Here is a 26,625-nt window from a genome sequence, read left to right on the forward strand (position 1 = left end):
AGAGCATACAAAACAGGGAAAACGGCTCTGCAGACAAAGGCTGCCTTCTCTGAAGTAATCATCCTATACTGGGGAGGGATTCTATTGTTGCAGAGTTCACTCCAGGGAAGGAGATGTGGATGGAGTCGTCATTGTTAGCCATTTCTGAAAGGTTTCAGCTCTTATTATTGTTCTGTGGTGTCTCATGGATGAGTCTGTTCCCTTCTGGATGGGAAATCGAATTGAGATATTGAAACAGTGACAGCAGATAATCACCCTTTGTGAATTCAGGAAGGCCAGCTCTCCTCCATGGCTGGAAACCAACAGCAACAACCACAGCAACAACACTGCAGGTCGTCTGTGCCTCCATCCATCCTCAGCACAAGGATGGTGAGCACATATGTTGTGGGAGCGGTAGGCACCATGGTGGGCTGGCAATCCATCTCTGTATCTTGCTTTCCAACAAGAGAAGCCAGGGAATAATTCCTCTACTGGCTTCTGATGTTCTCCAATGGAGATCCTCTATGAGAAACATCAATCTGCAGGATCTCATTGCCAAGCCCAGAGTAACATGCAGTATTATAAAGGAAGCAGATACCATTCACTCTGGTTTTTTTTCAGCTTGTGAGTGTGCCAAACATTAACTTTGTCTGTTCAGTGTGGGACATCTCTTTTCTTTAGGGAAGATGCATTTGGGATTGCACCAGTGGTGACAAGGGATAGTTACATTACAAGGTCTGAGCCTGCCTGGGGAAGATGTGATGCTGCAATCAAAAGCAACATTCTTTCTTTTTCTGCATCCTCCACAGGTAACAGAAACTCGGACTGGCCCCCTGGGCTGTAACAGCTATGACAATCTGGACTCTGTGAGTTCTGTCCTTCTGCAAAGCACTGAGAGCAAACTCCACCTGCAAGGTAGGGCACAGGAACAAGGGAGATGGTAACAGAGAGCACGGAGCGTGTGTGTGTGGGGGGGGGAGGTGTATGTGAGGAATGAAAGGGGAGGGGATGGCCTTTTCTCTAGCCTTTTCATCTCAGTTGGCTTGGGATCAACTTCTTCACTATAAATTCCCTGAAGCAGGACTGGTGGCTCCAATATGATGCTCAGCACTTCAGAGCCAAGGCTCAACAAGAACTGAGCTGAAGGCACAAGGAGCTGTGGAGCTTAGCTCAGTGAAGTGTTTGGGTGTCCCTGCCATTGAATTTTGATGGGTTTTTTGTATATGAAAAACATAAATAAATGTGACCTTTTCCATTACTCTTGAAGGGGAATTCTGTCCACAACTCTCTCTGTCCCTCCCAAACTGCTGATTTGCATAAGAGCTTTGCAGATCAGATTTTGGGACTCTTCAACGACTGCAATCTTTGGGGAAAGTCACAGAGGTTTTATTTGGATGCCAGAAGCCAAGGCTTCAGTCCCAGCTGGGGAGCTAGTCCAGAAGTCAACAGATAGAGGTCATGACTGAATTAATAAATAAATACATGCTGGTTAGCAAGAAGTCAACTTCAGGAGGAGGAGGAAATTCACTGGGCGTGTAATTTACTGAGGTTATTCCCAAGTTTTTTTTTGGTTTTTTTCTGTACAAAATAAGGAAATGTGGGGCTTAATTGCTCATTTGCCCAGCTGGTTTTATTTCTGGAATCCTTGTACTTGCACAAATTTTAATTTTTCAGATGAATGGGCCACATTACATCTTCCGCTTTGAGTGCAATTTGGCAAGTGCTCCTTTCATCTTGGTTTCACAGAAACTGGGCTTCATTTACTGAGTCATGTTGTGGATGTATTATTATTGTTTTTATTATTTGCCTTTAAAAATAATGGGCAGGTTGTTTTCACTGTTCCGGTGATTAGCTAAATCACTGAGTTCTGGTTCTCACCTAATTAACAAGAAACAATTGTGAGGCTTTTTTCTGTGGCTGTGGCGACGGCTGCTAGTAATGAAAAAACCTGAGGAAGACACAGCAGATAACTAGGTAAGCAGCTAAATAAGCAGATCAGCTGCTAAGTAGGTGAATCAATAGACCTCGGTTGGCTATCTGATCCTACAGGCGAAGAGAAAAGAAAAAGCAAGATGCCTGAAAGGGCAAAGGAGATGGAGAAAGAGGGAAAACTTAGGAGACAAACATGTAGAGCAGAATAGCATAGAGTAGAATAGAATAGCATAGAGTAGAATAGAATAGAATAGAATAGAATAGAATAGAATAGAATAGAATAGAATAGAATAGAATAGAATAGAATAGAATAGAATTAACCAGGTTGGAAAAGGCCTTTGAGATCATGGAGTCCAACCTATCATCCAACACCATCTGATCAACTAAACCAAGGCACCAAGCACCCCATCCAGTCTCTTCCAGTCACCCCATCCAGTCACCTCCAGGGATGGTGACTCCACCACCTCCCTGGGCAACACATTCCAATGGCCAATCACTCTTTCTATGAACAACTTCTTCCTAACAACCAGCCTAACCCTCCCTTGGCACAGCTTGAGACTGTGTCTTCTTGTTCTGGTGCTCGGTGCCTGGGAGAAGAGACAAGCCTCCACCTGGCTACAACGTCCCTTCAGGTATCTGTAGAGAGCAATAAGGTCTCCCCTGAGCCTCTTCTTCTCCAGGCTAAACAACCCCAGCTCCCTCAGACTCTACTCACAGGGCTGTGCTCCAGACCCCTCCCCAGCTTTGTTGCCCTTCTCTGGACACCCTCCAGCAAGTCAACATCTTTCCTAAACTGCGGGCCCCAGAACTGGACACAGGACTCAAGGTGTGGCCTAACTGGTGCTGAGTACAGGGGCAGAATGATCTCCCTGCTCCTGCTGGTCACACTGTTCCTGATGCAGGCCAGGATGTCATTGGCCTTCTTGGCACCTGGGCACACTGCTGGCTCGTGTTCAGCCTACCATCGACCAGTACTCCCAGGTCCTTCTCTGCCTGGACGCTCTCCAGCCACTCTGACCCCAGTCTATAGCAGTGCTTGTAGGGTGGATAATTTCTGATGGGAGTAGATAGGGTCTCAGTAGTCAGCCACATGTGGGTTTCATGGAGCTGCATGGCAGAAAGAGGCTAGGCCCAAGTCAAGGGAGACAGCAAAGGAAGGGAGGAAGGTGAGAGCTCCTCCTAATAGGACAAAGTGACCTTTAAAGTTACTCTTAAGTGTTTTCTGCCTAATCTGGAGTGCAGTTCTTGGGATAATTACCCAGGATCCTTCCTCTGCTCTGAGAGGCCTCATTAGGAATTAGTCACAAGGCTGCAGGTAATGGATCATGACCAAGTCTCCTCTGATCTGATTAGCAGCTGAGCATGAGCTCCTGACAGAAATCCATGTCACTACCTTCGTGCCACTCTGGCTTCGAGGCCAGCTCAATAAAAGAGCAGCATCTCTGTGACAGGGAGAATTTCTGCTTCTGAACTTGTTTGCTGCTGCCCATCTTGGACAGTCATGGTTTTGAAGACATACGCTTTAGGAGATACAATAGCCAGACCCAGAGCTAAGCTACCTTCATGCCTGCATATAGGTTTTGGGAAGGTCAGCCAGGCTGGAGACTTAGAGGAGGCTGCATGCACAGTGCAAGGTATCTGGTTCTGCACCTGTGGTTACATGGATGGAAAAACATCACCAATTTATAAACCAACATGGATCTGGCATGCATGTATGGCTATCAGATGCCTGCACTGGGGTATATGTACAGGCACATTTACCACAGTGGCTCAGAAGGTTTCCATTTTCTTAACACTAGCTGGAGGCAGGTTCCCTCTCCTGTGCATGTGGAGGGCTGTGCAGTGCTGCATCCTCCCTGCAAGGGATTGGGGAGATCCAGTTGTGATCTCACAGGTGACTGCACTTATTTCTGCTTCATAGATTCTTGGCCCTGCCACCAGAATGAAACCATTCCTTCACCTGCCTCTGCCTCCAGCACTGCTGGTGCAGGAGCTGCCTGTGCTGCCTGGAAAAGGAGTAAACTAGGGCACGGGAGGGGATGATGTTAACAGCTCTGCAACTCTCCTACCTCGAAAACTGAAAATTAAAGTGAAAAAACCCTCAACCTTTTGACAAGTTTTGGCCAATAAACACAAAGTGGAACACAGGAGGTTCTGTGCAAACATAGGGAAAAAAGTTCATCACTTTGGAGGTGGCAGAGCACTGGACCAGGCCGCCCAGAGAGGGTGTGAAGTCGCCTCCTCTGGAGGCATTCAAAACCCACCTGGATAGGTTCCTGGGTGATTTACTCTAGGTGATCCTGCTTCAACAAGATGGGGTGGACTAGATGAGGTCCCTTCCAACCCTCACCATCCTGTGTTTGTGTGAAATTAAAATTTCAGGGCCATGTCCTCTTGGACAGTGTGATCATAGAATCATAGAATCAGTCAGGGTTGGAAGGGACCACAAGGATCATCCAGTTCCAACCCCTCTGCCATGGGCAGGGACACCTCACACTAGATCGGGCTGGCCAGAGCCTCATCCAGCCTGGGCTTAAACATCTCCAGGGATGGGGCCTCAAACACCTCCCTGGAAAACCCATTCCAGGGCTTCACCACTCTCACAGTGAAGAACTTCTTCCTCATGTCCAGTCTGAATCTCCCCACCTCCAGCTTCATTCCATTCCCCCTAGTCCTATCACTACCTGAGATCCTAAAAAGTCCCTCCCCAGCCTTCTTGCAGCCCCCTTCAGATACTGGAAGGCCACAATAAGGTCACCTCGGAGCTTTCTTTTCTCCAGACTGAACAGCCCCAACTCTTTCAGTCTGTCCTCATAGGAGAGGTGCTCCAGCCCTCTGAGCATCCTCATGGCCCTTCTCTGGACACCTTCCAGCATGTCCATATCCCTCTTACAATAGGGGCTCCAGAACTGGCCACAGTACTCCAGGTGGGGTCACGTATGTCAATACCACAACATGGACTGCTTCAATAAAGTAAAATCCTTCTGTGCTGTTCTAAACATTGTGACATCAAAGAGGAAATATTTCCTACCAGGTAGCTTGTTGTATCAAATATGGCAAGAGAACATTAACATTTACATTACAATTAAATTTAGTCTCTTCCAAGATGGGCAGAGCGTTAATGGCAACACAGAACGTTTCGGCTCTGCAGCAGAACAGAATGAGGAGGTATGAGGAATACATTTAGAGCTTTCTCTGTCAAAAGTGCTTTTGGAGTCAACATGCTCTCACAAACTGCTTCAATGAAACTGCATTTTCAACAGTGAACTCTTCTGTGAAAAATGTTTCAAATAGCTCTAATTTAGAGCTGGGAAAATTTACCTCTTTTAATGCAGGAAACCTTTTATATGCAATCCAAAGCCAAACATCCCTCTCCAACAGTTTTTCTAGGTGAATTAAGGACATTTTTCCCTTGTCAGATGCTTCATCTTCTGCCTGTAGTTATCTAAGACAAACTTATACTAAATCTGTGCTGCTCAAAGGAATTTTATGCTCTACAGTGTGGCAGAATTCCTCCTTCTGATCAGTAACTTACCTTCACAACTAAGATATTCTCCCTGAAGTTTGCCACCAGCAAACTTACCTTCTGCATATATTATCAGCTGTAGAGGATGAGCCCATTCCTTGAGCACCTTGGCTTTGATTGAGGTGTATACCTCAAGCAAATGGTCTAATATATGAGTCTTTTAAGACCGAATTGCCCCTCTGCTTAGCCACTGACATGAGGTTGGTTTATCGGTAGACAACACTGTAAGATTAAAGAAATATATGTTTTATATATGTTTTCTTTTAATGTTTGCAATATTCAAGGAAATTTCTTAAAGAACAAAAACATCTTGAGGTGTTTTAAGGTGGTGGCTGGCAGTTTAGATAATGGTTGGACATGATGATCTTAACGGTCTTTTCCAAACAAAATGGTTCTATGCTTCAAGGCAAGTCTGCAAGTTGCCCTCTGGGACTGGTGTGCTGTTACAGTCCTTGGGACTGCAGCTTTCCTGCTTTAAAGGTGCCTCCAGAAGCCAGGCTGGGAGTCCTTCCTTGTGCAAATGTCACAAATGGCTTCTCCACCAAAGGTTTCTCTGTGTTCGTCCTGTCTGGCAGCTGCCACTGCTCCACACTTGGCTGTGAATTGGGTCGGACAGTGGGGCAGCTCCCTGCATGGTGAGGCATGGTGCGCACAGAGAACCTGGCTAGCAATAGCAGGAGGGGAGAAGCAGCAGAGGTGTTTGTGCCATCAACAGCCTCAAGTGTGATCCCCTCATACTTGGTCTTCCAGGGGGATCTCATCAAGGCTGAGGTGTCTCTGTGGGACCAAAAGCAAAAGGGTAATGGGGGTCTTGGGGGTACTGCCCACTGCTTTTCTCTTGTCTGAGGTGAACACGACCCATCACAGAGATGGGCCTGAACTCCTGAAAGGTGTCACAGCCCTTCCTGCCCTTCCTGAACACTCTCAGCCTCTGAATTATTGTCTTATTTTCATTCCACTCGGATGAGCTGTCAGCCACGGATACAGTAATTCAGCGCAACAGAAACACAAACAGATGGGTAATTGACCTGCGTGCCTTCATTACACTGGAGTTCAGTGCTGCTGTTCAAGCCATAAACTCCTTTATCTGCCACTCCAAACTCTCTCTGCCTTTTATGAGGAAGGTGAGTGGGCCAGGCTTCCCATGAGCGGCTTGCTCAGAGTTATTGTCCTCTCCTCCTCAGGCAACACAGGCACTGACCAGGTCTGACAAGCAGGACTCACCAGGTAGAAACATCTGTGAATCCTCAGGGACATCTGCAAGGAGCTTAGAGACAGGAGCTGGAGAAGGACAGGATGGAAAAAAAAACACATCTACTCTGTACATAGGGCAAACACTGAAACTATTCTCATACCCTCTGGTGCCTGAGTAAGCCTTCACCTGCACTAATGCCTGCACAGATGGATGGATACACAAACACTTACTGTGGAGAAAGAGACATGGGGATAGATCTCTTGGTTAATGTAAATCTTCAGAGCACCACTGTAATCATTGGCACTAAATCCATTTGCACCTTTATAGGCTTTGGCAAGTAGCCTTCCTAGTAGGGAGAGAACTGAAAAGCCTGAGGTACCCAGCACTGGTGTTCATACTGTTTGAGCTGGGCACTTAGCTCTGCAAGGGTCTTTTATAAATCCCTCCTGGTATTATTTTCCTTTCATCTGTTTTCCTTTCTTTCTTCTTTTCTCTTTCAGCATGGAGTTTGCTTGCTTCTGTGGTACCAAACCTATTTAGTCTCTCTCAAAACAGGCTGGAAGAGCATAATGCTCATCACTTCTATCTAGTATTTGGTTGCACAATGTAAAATAACCCTGGGAATAAGGGAGGGTTTGCATTCAAATGCTTTGTGCTGTACTGGGATCTGGGGCTGGAATAAAGAGAGTATGCTGGCCATTAGGGAGGGCAAGTCACTTGCCATCCTTCTTTCAGAGCAGATGGGCTCTGCTCTCAGCTAACTCACAACTTGCAATCAGACATGCAATTTGTACCCTACCTTCCTTACTTATGACAGCTCCACGAGCAATATCCCAGCAGCTTTTCATTCCTCAGCATCACTTTCTCAAGCTGCTAATGAAACAGGTTTTGAACAGAAGGACACATACCTGAAATGACTTTTTTTCTTCATTTCTCTTTTTCCCCCCATGTGTTCCTGTCTCTTGTTTCTATGCCAGGTCTCCAGATCATCTTTCCTCAGTATTTACAGGAGAAGTTTGTCCAGTCTGCCTTGAGTTACATCATGTGCAATGGGGAGGGGGAGTACATCTGCCGGAACAGCCAGTGCGGCTGCCAGTGTGCCGAGGAGTTCCCGCAGTGCAACTGCCCCATCACCGACATCCAGATCATGGAGTACACGCTAGCAAACATGGCCAAGACCTGGACAGAAGCCTATAAAGATCTGGAGAATTCAGGTAACTGAGCAAAACACATCTGCTGATTGATGTATTCCAAACAAAACACGTCACAGAATCACGCAGAATCACAGGATCCAATCATTAGCCTAACACAATTCCTCCACTCAATTAACTATAGCCTTAAGCACTACATGGACATGACTCTCAAGTGCTTCCAGGGATAGGGCCTCCACCACTGCAATGGACAGCCTGTTCCAATGCCTGATTAACCCTGTCAGTAAAGAAACTAATACCAAACCTGCAATTCCCTTGGCACAACTTGAATCCGTCACTTGATGCTAGAGAGAACAGACCAACAGCCTCCTCCCCACAACCTACTTTCAGGGAGAAATGAGAGAGCAATGAGGTCTTCCCTCATCCTCCTTTTCTCCAGGCTAAACAGCCTCACTTTCCTCAGACACTTGTTACAAGACTTGTTCTACAGACTCTTCACCAGCTTCATTGCCATTCTCTGGACATGCTCCAGCACCTCAATGTCCTTCTTGGAGCGAGTGCCCCAGCACTTGAGATGCAGAGTCAGATTATACCAGTTACAAATTGTTTCTTCCCTCAATATAATGCCACAGTTTGGATGAAAAATGGAGGCTATTGAACCCAAAACCATGATCTCAGTCTTGAAGGAGTGACTTTTCGTTCTCTTTTACAGGTAGAGAGAAAACACACACCATACATAATTCTGTGTGTGCAGGGATATTTTCCATGGAAAAATTTGTTTGATTAAAAATCTGATCTTTCATACCAAACCAACTCAGAATCTCCCTTTAATAGTTCTACAGAGAAGCTTCCACAATATGAATGATGCAGAAATTGCTTTTCAGATTTGCATGAATGATTTATTCTGCTTTGGTGAAAGGCAATTCACAGAGAGCACACAGGCCAGATGACACCTCATTTGAGACAGAGAGAAGGGAAAATGACTTCTCTCTCCTGCACTGCTGATGTCTGCTGGTGTGAACATTTCTCTTCTCCCTCTGCTTTCTTCTAGTGTGACTCTGGGGGTGTCAGTGGAGTTTATTACACGTTGAGGCTGGTAACACCCATAGTAGATGTGCTGTGATAGGTGCTAGGCACTCTCAAGTACTTGAGATAAGAAAGCAAGCAAAAACATCTGTGCAGTTACATCCTTTCCTTCAGCAAATGGGCTGCCTACCCTGAAGCCACATGGGCACTAAGGAGAACTTCACTGAGAACTTATCCCTGTGCTGTCTCTCATCTCTTATCATTAGTCAATTCCTTTCCAACACACTTTCTTCAGTGGTTATTGCCATAACTCCCCAGGTTTTTGTGTTAGGAAAGAAAACTCTGGGGAAGGGATCATCTAGCTCCATTAAAGGCACTGAAGAATTCTTCAGAAGTCTTCCCAGCAGCATATTCTTTCTTCATGTTGAAGGTCACCTTAATCCCTTTAATGGCTGAAATGAAGCAGCCTATAGTGTGTCCTAAATGGGCTGTTGAGGCCTGCTTCAACTTCAATATGTGGACCCTGCTGGCATGTCTGCTGTCACACAGATTCCAATGTCCAACTTATGCTGACAACTTGGTGCTGGGCAGTCAGAGTAACACCTAATGGCCCAAGGCTGATGATCATCTTGATGAGATCCTCCCATAAACTGTGGGGAGCTACAAGGCTGGGGCAGTTCCAGAAGTAGGGTCACTAGCTGAAGAGGCCAATAGGGTTCTGGGAATTTCTACAGATTTATGGATGGGATAGGGACACCATGGCAAAATAGAAATGTGGATTCCAGAAGCTTCTGCTTGCTCAGTACTCCACAGATTAGGATTACTGGCAGTGCCTGCCAGCACAGCTCTGCCACTAGTTATCTGTTACTAATTGCTACTTCCAGTACAGGATCTTTTCCAAAGATGTTCAAGAACCACATGTTGGCCACCACTCATCAAACCCCTTTCCACTCCCAGCAGATCTAACACAGACACTGAGAACCCCATGGAGAGAGAAGTTTCACAGTCCCCCAGTGATCCTTTTACGCGTTTATTCTGTACTTGTTGCACTTGATCTAAACAAAGGCTGTGGTAGATAATTATATTCAGCCTCCTTCCCCTTGAGACTTCCACAGGGGAAGGTGTTTTTCAATTGCCATGCTAAGGTGACATATTGCAGTGCAATTCTCTGCTATGGTCCAGCCATATTCTACCCAGGGCTCAAGGCTTTGCAGGGCTAGATGGGCTAGATGGAGAGATTATCTTTACGTATAAAGCTGCTGCGTCTCTTTCATCACTTTGTTGCATCATGCCTAAATTTGTCCTCTGAGATGAAAGTTGCTGTCACAAAAGACTGCAGTATTAGTGTTTTGCTGCTTTGTTTTAATAAATATTCCCAATAACTAGAGGATTTTCTTCATTATGAAGAGCAGAGAAGAAATCTCTAACGACATCTGAAAGCTTTTCCAATAAAGTGGGCTGAAAGGCACATGAGTGCTCTGAAAGCAAATACCACTTGTGCAGGAAGCTGCTGATAGCCTAAAAGATCTATTTTCTGGTTTCTGATGTGTTGGATTCTTATGTCAAATTGAAAAAAGAACCCCAAAAAAAACCCAGGAGTTGGTGTGATTTGGGAGAGCGCTGTCAAAGTCAAGGAGGCTGCAGTGAACTGATGCTGCTTTACATCAGCGTGGGAGCTCTCTTGGTCCTGTGCTTCACTGCTCATGTGTAAATTGAGAAAAATAACACTGCCTTACTCTTGGCATTTTAGTAGGGCTGGCCAAAAAAGAAAAAAATATTTCTGCAGCAGAACTGTGATTCTGGGGTTTAAAACAGCCTCTTGATTAAAAGTCGTGGGCTTGGTTCTTTGCAATACTGTTGCTTTCTGAGGAAAATGTGATTTAGTTGTTTTTAACTGAAGAGCACTGGGAAGGAAAAAAAAATAAATGAAGCTTCACTTTTGAAAGAGATGCTTGACATGGCCATCTCAGTGTGATGCCACCATTCTCCTCCAGAGGCTGGACCCCTACCACCTGCAGTGCTGAGTCACTGCCATGGGACTGCCTGCGGGGATGAGGTGACTCAGCAAAAAGAGCATCCATGTTGCATTATGGGAGGTGTAGTCCTAGCCATCATCACCCTTCTCTGTGCAGAGAAATAACATAAAGCCAAATGCAAAGAGGCTCATTGGAAATTCTCAGTGTTAAGAGTGAGCTGTTCCCAGAAAGGCAGAAAGCTTGGCACAATGCAGCCGTAGCCTTGGCTGGGATCTCCAGGGTTAGGTAGAAATAAGTATAAATAAATAATGCAGAAATTATTATTGTTTGGGAAATATTTTTCCCCATCTCCTTTTCTTTGAAACAACACTATCCAGCTTGTTGCTTTTCCTTTTTCCCTTCCTTTTCTTTTTTGTTTTTTTTCCCTCCCCCTTTTTTTTTGGCCGGATTTCTTTGCTCATTTGTTTTCTCCCCAACGTTGCACTGCAGTATCAAAATGTGCACACTGCACTGAAACCTCTCCCTTCCCCGTCTCCATGAAAAATGTAGCACATTCATCATCAGAGGGAAAAGTGCTTGGTCTTTTGCACAAACAGGCTTTTGAGGAAATTGATTTATAAGGGGCGGGAAGCAAATGCAAAGCTTTTGCTACTGAAAGGTACCAGGAGTAACCAGCACGGTCAACAGAAGCAATTATGCATGATGATAGTTTCACAGGACTGCTAAACAGAAGAGAATCATTTTTGGGGAGGAGAAGGGCACTGAAAGCAGCATTGCAAGGAGGGTGAAAACCTGAGAGACGATTGAAAAGAAAAAAGATAAATCTCAGATATCTTTGAGGAAGAAGGGAGACAAGAAGATGTCTTATGGATTATGTGATTATGCCTCTGTGCTCAGCACTGAGGAGGCCACAATTTGAATACTGGGTTCAGTTTTTACCACTCACTCCAAGAAGGACACTGAGGTGCTGGGGTATGCCCAGAGGAGGGCAAGGAAGCTGGTGAAGTGTCTGTAGAAGAGGTCTTGTAAGGAGCTGGGGTTGCTTAGCCTGGAGAAGAGGAGGCTGAGGGGAGACCTTCTGGCTGTCTACAGCTGCCTGGAAGGAGGTGGTAGTGACATGGGTGTTGGTCTCCTGTCTCAAATAACAGGACAAGAGGAAATGGTTTTAAACTGCAACAGGGGAGGTTTAGATTGGATGTTGGTAACAATTTCTTTACTGAAGGAGTGATCAGGCATTGGAGCAAGATGCTCAGAGAGACGGTGGAAACACCGTCCCTAGGGGTGTTCAAGAAGCATGCAGACATGGCATTTCAGGACATGATTTAGCTGTCATGGTAGTGTTGGTTTAATGTTTGGGCTTGATGATCTTAGAGGTGTTTTTCAACCATAGTGCAATGCTGAAAATCACTTTTTTTAGGTGTTTGGTTTCACCATGTGATGAGCATCCATTTAGCATCTATGTCATGATGGTGTTGACTAATGCAGAGATATTCTTTGTCAAGCAATTCAGCGTGCACTGCAAATTATTGGAAGACAGGAAATCTGTTATGCAAATACCTACAAGCTCTGTAGGACAGGTTGTAAATCATCTGGTCTGATTTTCTCCAATGTTTCTATGGATTATTTCTTTTTGTGAAAGATACCAACATTTACAAGCTTGCTTCATTTCTTTTTTCCCACTGAGAAGAGGAGGCTCAGGGGAGACCTTATTGCTGTCTACAACTCCCTGAAGGGAGGTCGTAGCCAGGAGGAGGTTGGTCTCTTCTCCCAGGCAACCAGCACCAGAATAAAAGGACACATCTCAAGCTGCACCAGGGGAGGTTTAGGTTGGATGTTAGGAAGAAGTTCTTCACAGAAAGAGAGATTGGCCATTGAAATGTGCTGCCCAGGGAGGTGGTGGAGTCACCATCACTGGAGGTGTTTAGGAAGTGACTGGATGATGCACTTGGTGCCATGGTTTAGTTGATTAGATGGTGTTGGATGATGGGTTGGACTCTATGATCTTTGAGGTCTTTTCCAGCCTTGTTGATTCTATGTTTCTATGATTCCATGATTCTATGATTCTTTCTTTGTGAATATGAGATGAAGGATTTTTGAAAATAAGGATTAGGAAAGGAAGAGACATGATGTGGATAACTTACAAGAAAAGATGGCTGTATTTCTTGTGGGATACTTTGTGAGGGGTACGGAAGTGTTTTAGTCCAACATCCCTCTAGATCACCAACGTTAGATCAAGTCAGCCATGGTTTTGTCTAGAAGAGTCTAGAAGGAGAGATTCTTGTACACCTCTGGGTACGACGGTCCAGTGCTGCATTACCTCCAAGTGAAGAAGCTTTTCACTAAATCAGTTGAACTTCTCAAGCCACTGATTGCCTGTTACTCCTTATTACATCATCTGTCTCTCATAAGAGGAATTTCTCTTCTTCATATTTATAAGTGCCTTTTAAGCAGTTGTAGGCTGTAATTAGATTGCCTCTTGGCCTCTTCTTCAACAGATTAAACAAGTGCAGCTCCTTCCACATGACCTTGTAGGACTCATGCTGCAAGCCCTTGACCATCTCCACAGCCCTCAGCTGTGCCCTCTTTACTTTTTCAACACAGCTCTAAAGCTGGCAGAGAAACACAGGTGCAGGCTCAGTAGTGCCACAAAGAGTGGAATATTAACTTCCTCAGCCTACTGAATTTAGCACAGTATGCAATTTGTTTTATTTCCAGGAAGAACATTGTGAAGATGTTGACTCACCTTCAGCATGGTGCCCACCATAACCCCCAGGACGTTTCTAGCAGCTGTTATTCAATGGGTTGTTTCTAAGCCTATACTGATGTGTGTAGTTGCTCTCTCCTGGTGCAGACCTATGTTCTTTTCTTTGTTGTACTTTGTAGGGTTTTAGCTGGCCCACTCCTTACATTTCTCAGGGCCTCAGTGTGCCCAACAGAGTTTTCTGGTATCAGAAATCAGGTTATTTTCTGCTGGAACGTGGAACCATCTGGTTTTATACCATGTGAGAAGCAGTCTAAGGAAACTATGCTTCTCAATTAGGAGGTAAAGGGTGGCCAGAAACAGAAGCAGTATCAAATTTTCTGATTTGTGCTGAAAAAAAACAAACCCAACCTGAAACAAACCCTTCATAAGGGCTTTTATTGCTTATCAAACAAAATCCAACAGAAATAAAGTGATCACTAAACAACATGGGATGGCATTCAACAAGTCCAAGTGCCAGGTGCTGCACTTTGGCCATGGCAACCCCCTGCAGAGCTACAGGCTGGGGTCAGAGTGGCTGGAGAGCTGCCAAACAGAGAGGGATCTGGGGGTGCTGATTGACAGCTGCCTAAACATGAGCCAGCAGTGTGCCCAGGTGGCCAAGAGGGCCAATGGCATCCTGGCATGCATTAGGAATAGCGTGGCCAGCAGGAGCAGGGAAGTCATTGTGCCCCTGTACACTGCACTGGTTAGACCACACCTTGAGTCCTGTGCCCAGTTCTGGGCCCCTCAATTTAGGAAGGACATCGAGACACTTGAAGGTGTCCAGAGAAGGGCAACAAGGCTGGGGAGAGGCCTTGAGCACAAGCCCTATGAGGAGAGGCTGAGGGAGCTGGGATTGTTTAGCCTGGAGAAGAGGAGGCTCAGGGGTGACCTTATTGCTCTCTGCAACTACCTGAAGGGTGGTTGTAGCCAGGAAGGGGTTGGTCTCTTCTTTCTAGCAACCAGCACCAGAACAAGAGGACACAGTCTCAAGCTGTGCCAGGGGAAGTTTAGGCTCGAGGTGAGAAGGAAGTTCTTCACTGAGAGAGTCATTCATCATTGGAATGTGCTGCCCAGGGAGGTGGTGGAGTCCCCATCCCTGGAGGTGTTCAAGAGGGGATTGGATGTGGCACTTGTTGCCATGGTCTAGTCATGAGGTCTGTGGTGACAGGTTGGTCTCGATGATCTTTGAGGTCTCTTCCAACCTTAGTGATACTGTGACACTGTGAACATGTAATGACATATTTTTCTACCCATCTGATTTCCTTCTTTTTTTTTTTTCCCCTTTGCTTAAAATTGTCACTTTTTTTTCCCCCCCTGACCTTAAGCTGGCAAACTGTTTTATTTTATATTCATTGTTACATAAAGCAACTCATTTAACTTCAAATGAAGTTAAATTAACTTCAAATGAAGTTAAATGAGGGAAAAAAAAAAAAAAAAAAGGATCAGAATGCTCTTTTGAAACCATGAGAAAGGAAGACATTTTAACACACCCCAAACCCTTCCTCTGGGGATTTCTTTTTTAAAAGCTTTTCCTTTCTCTCTCTCTCTCTTTTTGTTGTTTTGTTTTTAATGGCACAGCCGAAGTGATTTGACTTCAACACCAAACTTCAACAACAAACAGCATTTAGGAGCAGCAGAAAAACAATTTAAATGAGAACTCTTTAACTGACAATGATTGCGACTCTCTGCTCTTTGTTCATAACCCCTAGACTACAATCCCATGCTCTGGGGGAATTTGCTCTTTTCTTTCTCTTCCACCCTCTGTACATTAACTATATTTTTTTCTCCCTCATACTCTCTGGGTTTCATTTCCCATATAGGAGCAGCAATAGCCATGGAATTAGTGGACTTCCTGGGGGCAGAATGATAGCCCAGTGAGTCAATGGGCATCACCCTCCTCTAGTAGAGCGCTGACGGTCTCATACATCATTGCTGTTCCTCCATCCTGCTAATGAAAAGCTTTGTGCAACTGTTATAGTTTCCAAACCTCTGTATTTCCCCTCGTTTTTTGTGTCTTCCAGATGAGTTTAAATCCTTCATGAAAAGGCTACCTAGCAACCACTTCCTGACCATTGGGAGCATCCACCAGCACTGGGGGAACGACTGGGACCTGCAGAACCGTTACAAGCTGCTGCAGAGCTCCCTGGAAGCCCAGCACCAGAAGATCCAGCGCACTGCCCGCAAACTCTTTGGCCTCAGTGTCCGGTGTCGGCACAACCCTAACCACCAGCTGCCTAGAGAAAGGTACCTTCATCCTTTGTTGGGGATCCAGTGTGGTGTGGTGTGATGGACTGATGGAGCCGAACCTGGGTTTGGATGCCAAACCAACAGCCTAAGTGTTTGCACCCGTGGTGTGCAAAAATGGAGGTTTGGGGGGAAATGGGAAAGTCTGGGAGTGAGCTGAATTTCTGGAGGTGTAAGTAAGCTTTATCACATACCTAAGCATGTTCACGTCCCTTCTGTGTGGTCTGACCTACCCAGGTGAAGGGCACCCACTTATTCTGTAGAGTTCTTCAAGACAATCACAGGGCTGACATCAGGCAGCCATGCAGACTAAGCTGCTGCTCTTTAAGTGCTTTTGCCTTGTGTACCACAGCCAAGCTTTAAGCCTCCATTTGCTGTTAAAACGGACATATGGACCACAAGATGCTTCAGCCCAGTTTTGAGCTGTGCTCCTCAATGATTATAGCCAGAGTGAAAGAGAAGCTTTAATTCCACTTGGAATAGAGGACATCTCTTTGACAAAATGCAGACAGAACCAGCAAAACTGCATGGAGCAGAAACTTAGCAGTGTTATAACAGATGGAGAGAGTGGAATTTCCATTACAGCCACAGCAGCTATTGATATCCAATGATCACCTCCTGCTTCCTCCTTTCAGCCCTGGCCTATAGCTGAATTTAATTTTGCTTCCAATAATTTTTGGAGAATTGTTTCTGTTGATTCCAGTAAACATCTTATTGTTTCTTTCTACATTGTCTGGAGTGAGATAGCACTGAAAAGCTTGGGATAAAATGAGTCCAAGTGCTTTTTCTTTCACGTGTCTCTAGGAAGGGTCAGGCCAAGTTAACATTTGTAGAAGAACTGGTTAGCTTTTTTTTCATCTCCTTCATTATATAAATATTCAGTCTCAAGAGGAAATGAACTGATTGCCGCTGTCTCCTGTTATCATCCAGCCCTCTGGTCACTAAACACACTGAGTTTTCATTTCAGCAGCAGCTCAGGAAACTCTTCCAGGACTTAACATCTCTTTAATTACCAAGAAATCTCATGTTACTGGGCAAAGACTTGATGGACTTACTGGGGATGAAGAGAAATATCTATTAAATTGCAAGAGATTATGAATAAAAGTCTTTGGAGACCTTCCTTTAATCAGCCCACTCCTGCCAATTGGCTGAGCTGCTCTGAAGGAGCCCAAGCTGGTGGAGGAGTCACAGGCACGTCCAGGCATTATTTTGAGCTGTGCCACAATAGCAAAGTGAAGCAGCAAGCGAGCACAGATCCAGCCAACCATGCTGCTGCCAAGCCTTCAGATAAATATGTCTTTAACATTTCTCTTCTATTTTAAAAAGCCAGCCACGCAGAAAGGGAGCCTCCGACTAAAGCTGCAAAATCTGGGGGAAGGAGGACGAAACGGATGATGGCAGCTGGGTTTTTAACTGACTGATGTGCTTGATTTGTTTAAGTCAACATCACCAGGCATATTATCATTTCTTTTCTTATTTGTCATTCTGCATTTGCAGCTAGGCAGGGGAGGGGCTGGGGAGGCAGATGTGTAGCAGAAGAGGGCTGCAGCTCGTCGTTCTTTTCACGGGCCTTGGAAATGCTCTAATTTCCTAATTGTCACTGTACAGAACGACAGACGCTCATCAAGCACGCCAGTGGCTCTGAAAGGATGGAAAGGTTCTATTAAGAGCAAGCCTCTCTCTCTCTCTCTTTAATACACATAATAGTAAGCCCACTTTATAGATTCAAAAGCAATGTGAAAAAAAAAAAAAGAAGTAATAAAATAAATAGGACTGCTGTTGATATTCCACTGGGAAAGGAAGAGGTGGCCCTTCCAAAAGAAAGAAAGAAAGGAAGAAAGAGTGGGGATTTTGGCAAGTAGGCTGATTCTGTGACCTTGTTCAATAGCTAAGAAGGAAATGGGAATAAATCTATATATACATTTGCTCTGCATTGCTTTTACTTAAAGAAAAAGAAACACTTCTTTTTCAGACAAGTTTGTTGGTCTGAAAAAGAAACCACTGCTCGGCTGTTAAAGCTTCAGTGCTCAATGAGTACCTGTAGTTGCATTTTAAAGCTCTGAATGTAAAACATAAATAACATCCAGAAGAAAGGAGGAGGGGGGGAAGGGGGGCAGGGGGGGGCAGTGGTTAATACATATTCTGGGCTCCAGCCAAATTGTCATTACTTAAGACTACATCTCACAGCTGCTGAGAATAAAAATAGCATTTTTAACTTCACTGTTCCATACAGAAAACACAAAAGTACCTCTACAGCAGCTAGTGCTGGTTACAAAGTGCAAGGAGTTTGCAGAAGAAAACTTGTTAAATCCCTATTTTATTTCTTTTTTTTTCTTGCAAGTAAAGAGAAGAATCTCTCCTGCTTCAGGTTTTTGGCTGGAGGAGAGTGTTTATTTTTTGGGGATGCTTTTGTGTTTGCTTTTTTTGGTTTGTTGGTTTTGGTTTTTTTTTTGGGGGGGGGTATTTTTTGTTTTGTTTTGGGTTTTTTTTTCATTTGGTATGGTTTGGTTATTCAATCAGCTCAGACACCATCTACAACAAAGCTGCATCTTTATCTCAGGGGACATCAATCAGTCTCTTCCCCTCCCCAAACCTGATGAATTGTGAAAGGAGGAAAGAAAATTATTCATCACAGTTCTGTCTAATCTGACCTCTGCCTCTGTTCTGACAGCCCAAACTGTCCTGCAAACCATTTTTTAATTGTCACAAGTGATGGGTTTTAACTGGTGCAACAGCTCTGTGTGATTACCTGCCTCCCAGTTCTTGGCATTGCCAAGGGACTGCATGTCTCCAGTGAGCAAGAGCAAAGCAACACTGCAGAATAACCCTTCCTCATTGCTTTGCCTAGATGGAATTCTTGTCTCATTTTAGTTTGGAATCATAGACTCATAGAACCAACAAGGTTGGAAAAGACATCAAAGATCATCAAGTCCAACCTGTCACCACAGACCTCATGACTATTAAACCATGGCTTGAAGTGCCACATCCAATCCCTTTTTGAACACCTCCAGGGATGGTGACTCCACCACCTCCCTGGGCAGCACATTCCAACAACTAACAACTCTCTCTGTGAAGAACTTTCTCCTCACCTCCAGCCAAAACATCCCCTGGCACAGCTTGAGACTGTGTCCTCTTGTTCTGGTGCTGGTTGCCTGGGAGAAGAGACCGAGCCCCTCCTGGCTACAACCTCCCTTCAGGTAGTTGCAGAAAGCAAGAAGGTCTCCCCAAATGTAAGATACTAAAGATAAATGTAAAATTGCCTAACAGTGTCCTTTGAAGCCATAGTTTTCCTTTCTTTTAAATTTCACACCCCCTAGTACTTTATGCAGCAAACAGGCAAAGCAACTTTTGTGATGAACATAAGAGGGAGGAAGATAAACTGATGACTCCTTAATGAGAGAGGAAACAATGAAAATGAAAACCAATGGCTGCCCTGCTACTGGCTTTCAGCTTTTCAAGAGCGTCTCTTTTCAGCTTCCTTCTGCCCTGACATCTCTTGCTTATGTTCCCATGAGCCTGAGCCATCACAAGGGTGCACTTTCAGAAGTTGTCTCCTGTCAGCTGAAGGGCTGTGACTGCTCCTGCCTTTGTTCTTATCCTGTCCCAGTTGCAAGGCAAAACGGGGTAATTTATACCACTTTCCTTCTCTCTCCCTCTATCACGCTTCCCATTGTCTTGTTTGTAGCTGATGCCCAGCTCTGCCCTGGATTCTGCATTTTCATTTAATTACATCCTTTATTACTGCCATCAGCAGATGGTGGGTCGCCTTCTATTTTTTTTTGTCCTACTTGTGTCTTTGCTGAATGCTAAGTTATACATACACAAAAAATAATCCCCAGTTCTCTTTCTCCTGTTTTTCTCCCATCCTTTCTCTGCAAAGTTTAGCCGGGGAACAGGAAAATTGCTACTTTTGAATGTAAGATATCAGATAAGACTCTCTTCTCCTTTGCTCTGGCTGTCAGTATAACAGAAGGACATAAGGGTAGCTTTTTAAATTTGTCCCCTTTAAGAGCACACCTAAGACAGACAGGATACAGTCATCTGACTAATTTTTACCATGTGCCTTGCTGTGTACATGGCACTGTTTGTCCCATCAACTCAAAGACATTATCGACACACCTTGAGTCCTGTGTCCAGTTCTGGGCCCCTCAATTTAAGAAGGACATTGAGACATTTGAATGTGTCCAGAGAAGGACAACAAAGCTGGGGAGAGGCCTTAAATACAAGCATTATGAGGAGAGGCTGAAGGAGATGGGATTGTTTAGCCTGGAGAAGAGGAGGCTTAGGGGAGACCTTATTGCTGTCTACAACTACCTGAAGGGAGGTTGTAGCCAGGTGGGGGTTGGTCTCTTCTCCCAGGCAACCAGCACCAGAACAAGAGGACAACAAGAGGACACAGTCTCAAGCTGTGCCAGGGGACGTTTAGGCTCAAGGTGAGGAGAAAGTTCTTCACTGAGAGAGTTGTTAGCCATTGGAATGTGCTGCCCAGGGAGGTGGTGGAGTCGCCATCCCTTGAGGTGTTCAAGAGGGAATTGGATGTAGCACTTGGTGCCATGGTTTATTCATGAGGTCTGTGGACAGGTTGGACTTGATGATCTTTGATTTCAACCTTGGTTGTTCTGTGGTATGTAAAATCTGTGGAAAACACCAAGCCAGCACTGCACATACAGCCTGGAAATCCTGTGTGTAAGCAAGTGCAGGAGGACATCTGGAGAGTCACGTTCACTAGCACAGAGCTGGAACTGAGATGTATGGAGGGTAGCTGCTCAGTGTGTGTTTGGCTGTCATTCGCATAAGCAGCTGTCCAAGGCTGTTGGCAGCTGTACGGAAGTGGTGGCATTGTGTGCACATAGGCCACTTCTGACAGTGCTGAACACCTCATCAAACCCACCTCAGAAACCAACTCTAGTCCTAGGAGCAACCAACTGGAAGCCCAGTCCCACAAAAAAAGTGGTAAATCTGACCATAAAGAGAGCTGTGGACATTAGGGAAACACTGTCCTCACCTCATGGACAGGGGTAGGGATGCTGAGTGGGTACCTGATGGAGTTGGACATCTACCATCTATCTGCCACCAGCCTGCTGCCTCAGCTCTTCATTTTCTCTGTGCTGCTGAGCTTTTTATTGTCTTGGTAGAAATTACAGTGAGTGGGAGCTAGGGAGGAAGCTTAGGGCTGCAGGAGATGTTGCCTTCAAAGCAGCCTCTGATTTTCATTGTCACCAAGCCCAGTCATGGGAAGAAGCAGCATGCAGGAGCCTTATGCTTCCTTTCAGCAATCCTCCCAACCTAGCAAACCCAGGCAGCCAATGGAGCATTGCTTTGGCTTTAGTTCATTCTCCACTTGCTCTTATACCTGGATCACTCAGCTTCATACTTGGATTAGTGGTAAGAAGCAAAGAAACTTTCAGGAGGTGCATGGAGGACTCAATGTGGTTTTAGAGAACCTCAAGGACACTGAAACTTGAAATCTGAGTGCCTTTCTAAATTCAAGTGTGTTTGGCTGGCTTTCTAAAGAGGAACTGCAAGGTTTCAAATGGAGTAGAAAATATTTGTGTTGCTGAAAAAGTGAGCAAAAATTCATCTATGAGCAGATAGCAGACTGAGCCTGCAGGAGGTGGTTTTGAGAGTGCTATTGTTGTCAGCAACATGTTTTGCAGTGACACTGTGCTCTCCTCTCCTCTCCAAAGCAGAGCTGTCCTAGAAACCAGAAGGAGCCACAAGCACTTTTCCTAGGGACCAGGAGTGTCACCACCTCCAAGTACAGCAGATATTCTTAGAGGTTACTCCCTTGCTCCCAAGCTCCCCAACCTTCCCCTAGGAGAGCTCTTGTTAGCTGTGAAGAGGGGAAAGGGACACTGCCAGCCCTGTCCCACAGGAGGAATGTGGAAACTGTCCCTTCACATATCCAGGGCTTAAGAATTTTCCTGCTAATGCACTTCCTTCTCCCTCATTGTCTCATTTTTCTCCTTTCACTCAGTCTTTTCTTGCTTCTTTACATTCCTGTCTGTTTTCTGTCTTTTTAGTAGTTGCTGTCTAGTTTTCCCCATTCTCCATCCCTATTCCTTCTTCCCCACTGTGCTTCTCACCCATTTTTCCTTTTACCTGCACATTTCCCCCTTCTTTCTTCCCTTTTCTGCTTCTGCTTCTTGATTATTTCTTTCCTTCCAGTGCTTTCCTGTGTTTTATACTCTCATTGCTCTGCTCACTCCCTCCCCCTAATCATCTTGCTGTTCTTTGCTGCTCTATCATTTAATGCCTTCTTTGATACAGCCTACAGCTTAATGATTATTCGGAGGTCAGGCGATGCAGGTGCCACAAATTTCACTAATCCAGCTGTGAGAGCCTCTGTCCATAATCACTCCTCCCATTCTACAGGGACTGAATCCTAATTTGTCATTAGCCAGTCCTCTCACTGCAGCTCTACCAAGAACTTTTTGCCCAGAGGAGACAATGAAGTATTCATTAGCTGAGGGGAAGGCAGAAGGGAGGGAGTAGGAGGCTGAAGGAGGCTGAAAGCTGCTGAGAAAGGAGTCGCTGTGCTGAGATTTCCCTGGGAAGGGGGAGGGAGGGTGGCAGCAAGGCAACACTGTGAGTGGATCATACAGAAAGCAAGCGTGGGTTATGGTGTCCTGCATTGGAAGTCATTCCAGGGCTGCAGGATGTGGAGGTGAAGGTGTTGATACGGCAATTATGGGTGTGGTGGGGCCTGGGAATGGGCAAGTGTGGCTGCTTGGGGAGGGGAGAGGCTGTAAGAGGAGCTTAATGAACAACAGAACTTTTTTAAGAAGCTGTTTGAGCAGCTTTGTCTCTACTCACACTGCCTTCCACCCTCTCTGCTGCTGTTATTGAGCTCTGCACCATAAGTTACTGATCACAGAATAACAGAATGCACTAGGTTGGAAAGGAGCTCTAGAGGTCATCTAGTCCACCCACCTGCAGTAAGCAGGGACATCCCCAACTACATCAGGTTGCCCAAAGCCTTATCAAACCTGACCTTGAATGTCTCCAGGGATGGGACTTCCACCACCTCCTTGGGCAATCCGTTCCAGTGGTGTCCCCCCCCCATCCCATTACAGAACTATTTTTGGAGAGGGGTGGAATTGTTGATAGGGAGAGGAGTTCTCTCCTGCTAGCATACAAGTTATGTTGACCCACAATGTCTGACAGATCCTCAGTCTCTGGGTGTAGTTTTTTCAGCTCCGTTCCCATAGCTTAATTTTGTCACCATGGCCCTGAAGGGATCGTTGGCAGGACACTTTGCCAGTCTCAGCTCCTAGAGCAGTGTGAAGAGAAAGAATTTAGATGACCAGTTCTAACTTCCAGCTACTTCTTAGAGGTCTTCTGCTGTACATCAAAGGAGTATGCAGCAGATGAAAGTTGCAGTCTAGAAAGAGGCTGGAATATTTCCCAGATGCCACAGCAGGGCATCAACATTCTGAGAGCTCTGCCTCAGGTATATCCCTGGAAACATTATAGCTCCAGAGAGCATGAGGCTTTACAATTCTAATGATTTCTTCTTTGCACTTGCAGGACAATACAGGAATGGCTTACCCGGGTTCAGTCCCTGCTCTACTGCAATGAGAACGGGTTCTGGGGGACCTTTCTGGAAAGCCAGCGGAGCTGCGTTTGCCACGGTGGCACCAGCCTGTGCCAGCGTCCCATCCCCTGCATCATCGGAGGCAACAACAGCTGTGCCATGTGCAGCCTTGCCAACATCTCTCTCTGTGGCTCATGCAACAAGGGCTATAAGCTTTACCGGGGTCGCTGCGAGCCTCAGAATGTAGACTCGGAGCGGAGCGAGCAGTTCATCAGCTTCGAAACGGACTTGGACTTCCAAGACCTAGAGCTGAAGTACCTGCTGCAGAAGATGGACTCTCGCCTGTACGTTCACACCACTTTCATCAGCAACGAGATCCGCCTGGACACCTTCTTCGACCCCAGGTGGCGCAAACGCATGTCCCTCACCTTGAAGAGCAACAAGAACCGGATGGACTTCATCCACATGGTGATCGGGATCTCCATGCGGATCTGCCAGATGCGCAACAGCAGCCTGGACCCTATGTTCTTTGTCTACGTCAACCCCTTCAGCGGGAGTCACTCCGAGGGCTGGAACATGCCCTTCGGGGAGTACGGCTACCCCCGCTGGGAGAAAATCCGCCTCCAGAACAGCCAGTGCTACAACTGGACCCTGCTGCTGGGCAACCGGTGGAAAACCTTTTTTGAGACCGTCCACATCTACCTACGCAGCCGGACTCGGCTGCCCTCCCTACTGCGTAACGAGACTGGCCAAGGGCCCGTGGACCTTTCTGACCCCAGCAAGCGTCAGTTCTACATCAAGATCTCGGACGTGCAGGTGTACGGCTACAGCCTGCGGTTCAACGCCGACCTCCTGCGCAGCGCCGTGCAGCAGGTCAACCAGTCGTACACGCAAGGCGGGCAGTTCTACTCCTCCTCCTCCGTCATGCTCTTGCTGCTGGATATTCGGGACCGAATCAATAGACTGGCGCCTCCCGTAGCCCCGGGGAAGCCCCAGCTGGATCTGTTCTCTTGTATGCTCAAGCACCGCCTGAAACTCACCAACAGCGAGATCATCCGCGTGAACCACGCCCTAGACCTGTACAACACCGAGATCCTCAAACAGTCAGACCAGATGACAGCCAAACTCTGTTAGCCTGGACTTCACAAGCGGACAATGTTGGTGATTGATCTTTTTGCTGTAAAAAAACACAATTACAAAAAAAAAAAAAAATTAAAATAAATGAGAAACAAAACAAAACCAAAAAAAAAAAAAAGGGAAAAAAAAGGGAAAAAAAAAAGATAAAAAAAAAAAAGAAGTAAAAAGAAAGAAAGAAAAAAGTGTGGGGGGGGAAGTGCAGAAAAAGGGGGCAAAAACTAAGATTTGTAAAATGTAATTAATATACAAAAGAGTAAACAAAGAGGAAATTCTTCATTTGTTGAAAACTAAACCCGTTCTAGCAGCTGTATAAACCTGTCAGGCATGTTTGTTATTTCTATAATCCCTCATAAAAGGGTAACACCTTGCTCTCTCTTGACCTCGGGGGTGTTGCTTGCTGGTCCTCAGGGGCAGCAGAGGAAATAAAAGGGAGGAACAGAGAGAGGGGCAAACGTCTGTGATGAACTGTGAAGTTTTCTGCTATGCAGGTGCCAAGACAAAGAGACACACACACACACACACAAAAACCCCAACAAAGACAAAAATAATCCAAGCAAAGAAAGAAACCAGAGTTCTATGTAAATGTAAAAGAGCTGCCATTCTTCCTATAGTGGGAGTACATGGTTAAAGATAAAAGATATTTCTTCTGTTGAGATTTATGCCAGCTTTATGTTGAGTTATTTTTGCAGCCTGTGTTGAGCTTTGCTGGAGGACAGAAGGTGATGGAAGTCCTCTGAGAGGAAAATGAATGCCTCATTGGTGAGAAGACACCTGAAGAGGTGGAGGGTGGGGTGCAGGTCTCGGGTGTCTTCTCTTTGGGATTTTCATCTTGGAAGACTTACTGCAGAGTTAAAGTCTCAGCCCTTGCTGAAGATTGGAACATATCAGGTCCCTTCAGCTACTTTGCTGAACCGGAGTTCATGCCTTGCACCAGATTGTTGTTGCCTTCAGTCATGTCAGAGCTTAACCTCTTGAGGATCAGCACCCGTAAATCTTCTGTCAGTCACCTTTGTGACGCTGCAGCAGAGGCCCTAAACCAGAGAGCGCCAAATTCATGTGCCACTTTGATAAACCTACACTTAAATCAAACCTGAGTTTGGCTTTTTGCCTCAGGTCCTGGGGTTTCTGATACCACTGGGAAACCTTCATCACCACAAAAAAAACCCAAAGCACAATGCAAGAGGAGAAAAACCATTTCCCAGGAAACCTGGGCACACCGAAGGGTACACGTGTCACTTTTATTCTTTGGGGGAGGAAAACAAAGCCCTTTTATTTTCTTAGGTTACCATGGTTGTGAATGGTATCCTTGTTTCACTTGCACTTTCTTTGTCCACAAAAAGAAAAAGGGAAAAAAAAAGAAAAAGAGGGGGGAAAAAAAGAGGAAAAAAGAAAATGACAGAAAACAGAGGAGAAAATTGTATTAAGATATCTGCAACAACAGTAAAAGGGAGTGATGGGAGGGAAGAGCACGGCAACCAAATCTGAATTTGCAAGGATAAAGTCAAATTATAAAGGTAGAGTGCTCAAAAAAGAAAAAGAACTGAAACAACTAAAAGGTGGGTAAAATTTTGTGGAGTGTGCATTCATGTGTGGTTGAATGTTAAAATAATACCTATTGAGTGGGGTGGATGAATGGAGAATCAGCTGAGCTCAGTGTGAAGGTGGGAGGTGAGTAGCGGGTGTTTCTCCTAATCTCGCTGCCTTGTGGTTAAAGTTGATTGTGAGAAGCGCTAGTGAGAGACTAGAACCTCTGGCCTCCTGCAAGGGAGAAATAAATCCCTGACACTGCTGACTTCTGCGGCTGGAGGAGTATCCTGGGGAGGCTCAGGGGAGACCTTATTGCTGTCTACAACTACCTGAAGGGTGGTTGCAGCCAGGTGGGGGTTGGTCTCTTCTCCCAGGAAACCAACACCAGAACAAGAGGACACAGTCTTAAGATGTGCCAGGGGAGATTTAGGCTGGAGGTGCAGAGAAAGTTCTTCACAGAAAGATTGGCCATTGGAATGTGCTGCCCAGGGAGGTGGTGGAGTCCCCATCCCTGGAGGTGTTCAAGAGGGAATTGGACGAGGCACTTGATGCCATGGTTTAGTCATGGGGTCTGTGGTGACAAGGTTGGACTTGATGATCTTTGAGGTCTCTTCCAACCTTGGTGATTCTGTGATTCTGTGAAATCCTT

The 26,625-nt window shown here is 45.6% G+C and overlaps 1 protein-coding gene across 2 annotated transcripts in view; it reads left to right on the forward strand.

Annotated features, from left to right (window-relative positions):
• Positions 1 to 24,630, forward strand: part of BRINP1 (BMP/retinoic acid inducible neural specific 1) — a 106,807-nt gene extending 82,177 nt beyond the window's left edge. The window contains exons 5-8 of one of the 2 annotated variants that reach the window (XM_009907080.2): positions 789 to 894; positions 7,610 to 7,846; positions 15,553 to 15,775; positions 23,306 to 24,629. In XM_009907080.2, the coding sequence (XP_009905382.1) occupies positions 789 to 894; positions 7,610 to 7,846; positions 15,553 to 15,775; positions 23,306 to 24,446 (1,707 nt within the window). In that variant the 3' untranslated portion in view covers positions 24,447 to 24,629. Of the gene's footprint in view, positions 1 to 788; positions 895 to 7,609; positions 7,847 to 15,552; positions 15,776 to 23,305 lie in introns of both variants that reach the window. The other variant, XM_054174310.1, reaches the window with a different exon arrangement.
• Positions 24,631 to 26,625: the final 1,995 nt, after the last annotated feature.

This window comes from Dryobates pubescens, chromosome 29, assembly GCF_014839835.1.
Source record: "Dryobates pubescens isolate bDryPub1 chromosome 29, bDryPub1.pri, whole genome shotgun sequence".
Classification (NCBI taxonomy): domain Eukaryota; kingdom Metazoa; phylum Chordata; class Aves; order Piciformes; family Picidae; genus Dryobates; species Dryobates pubescens.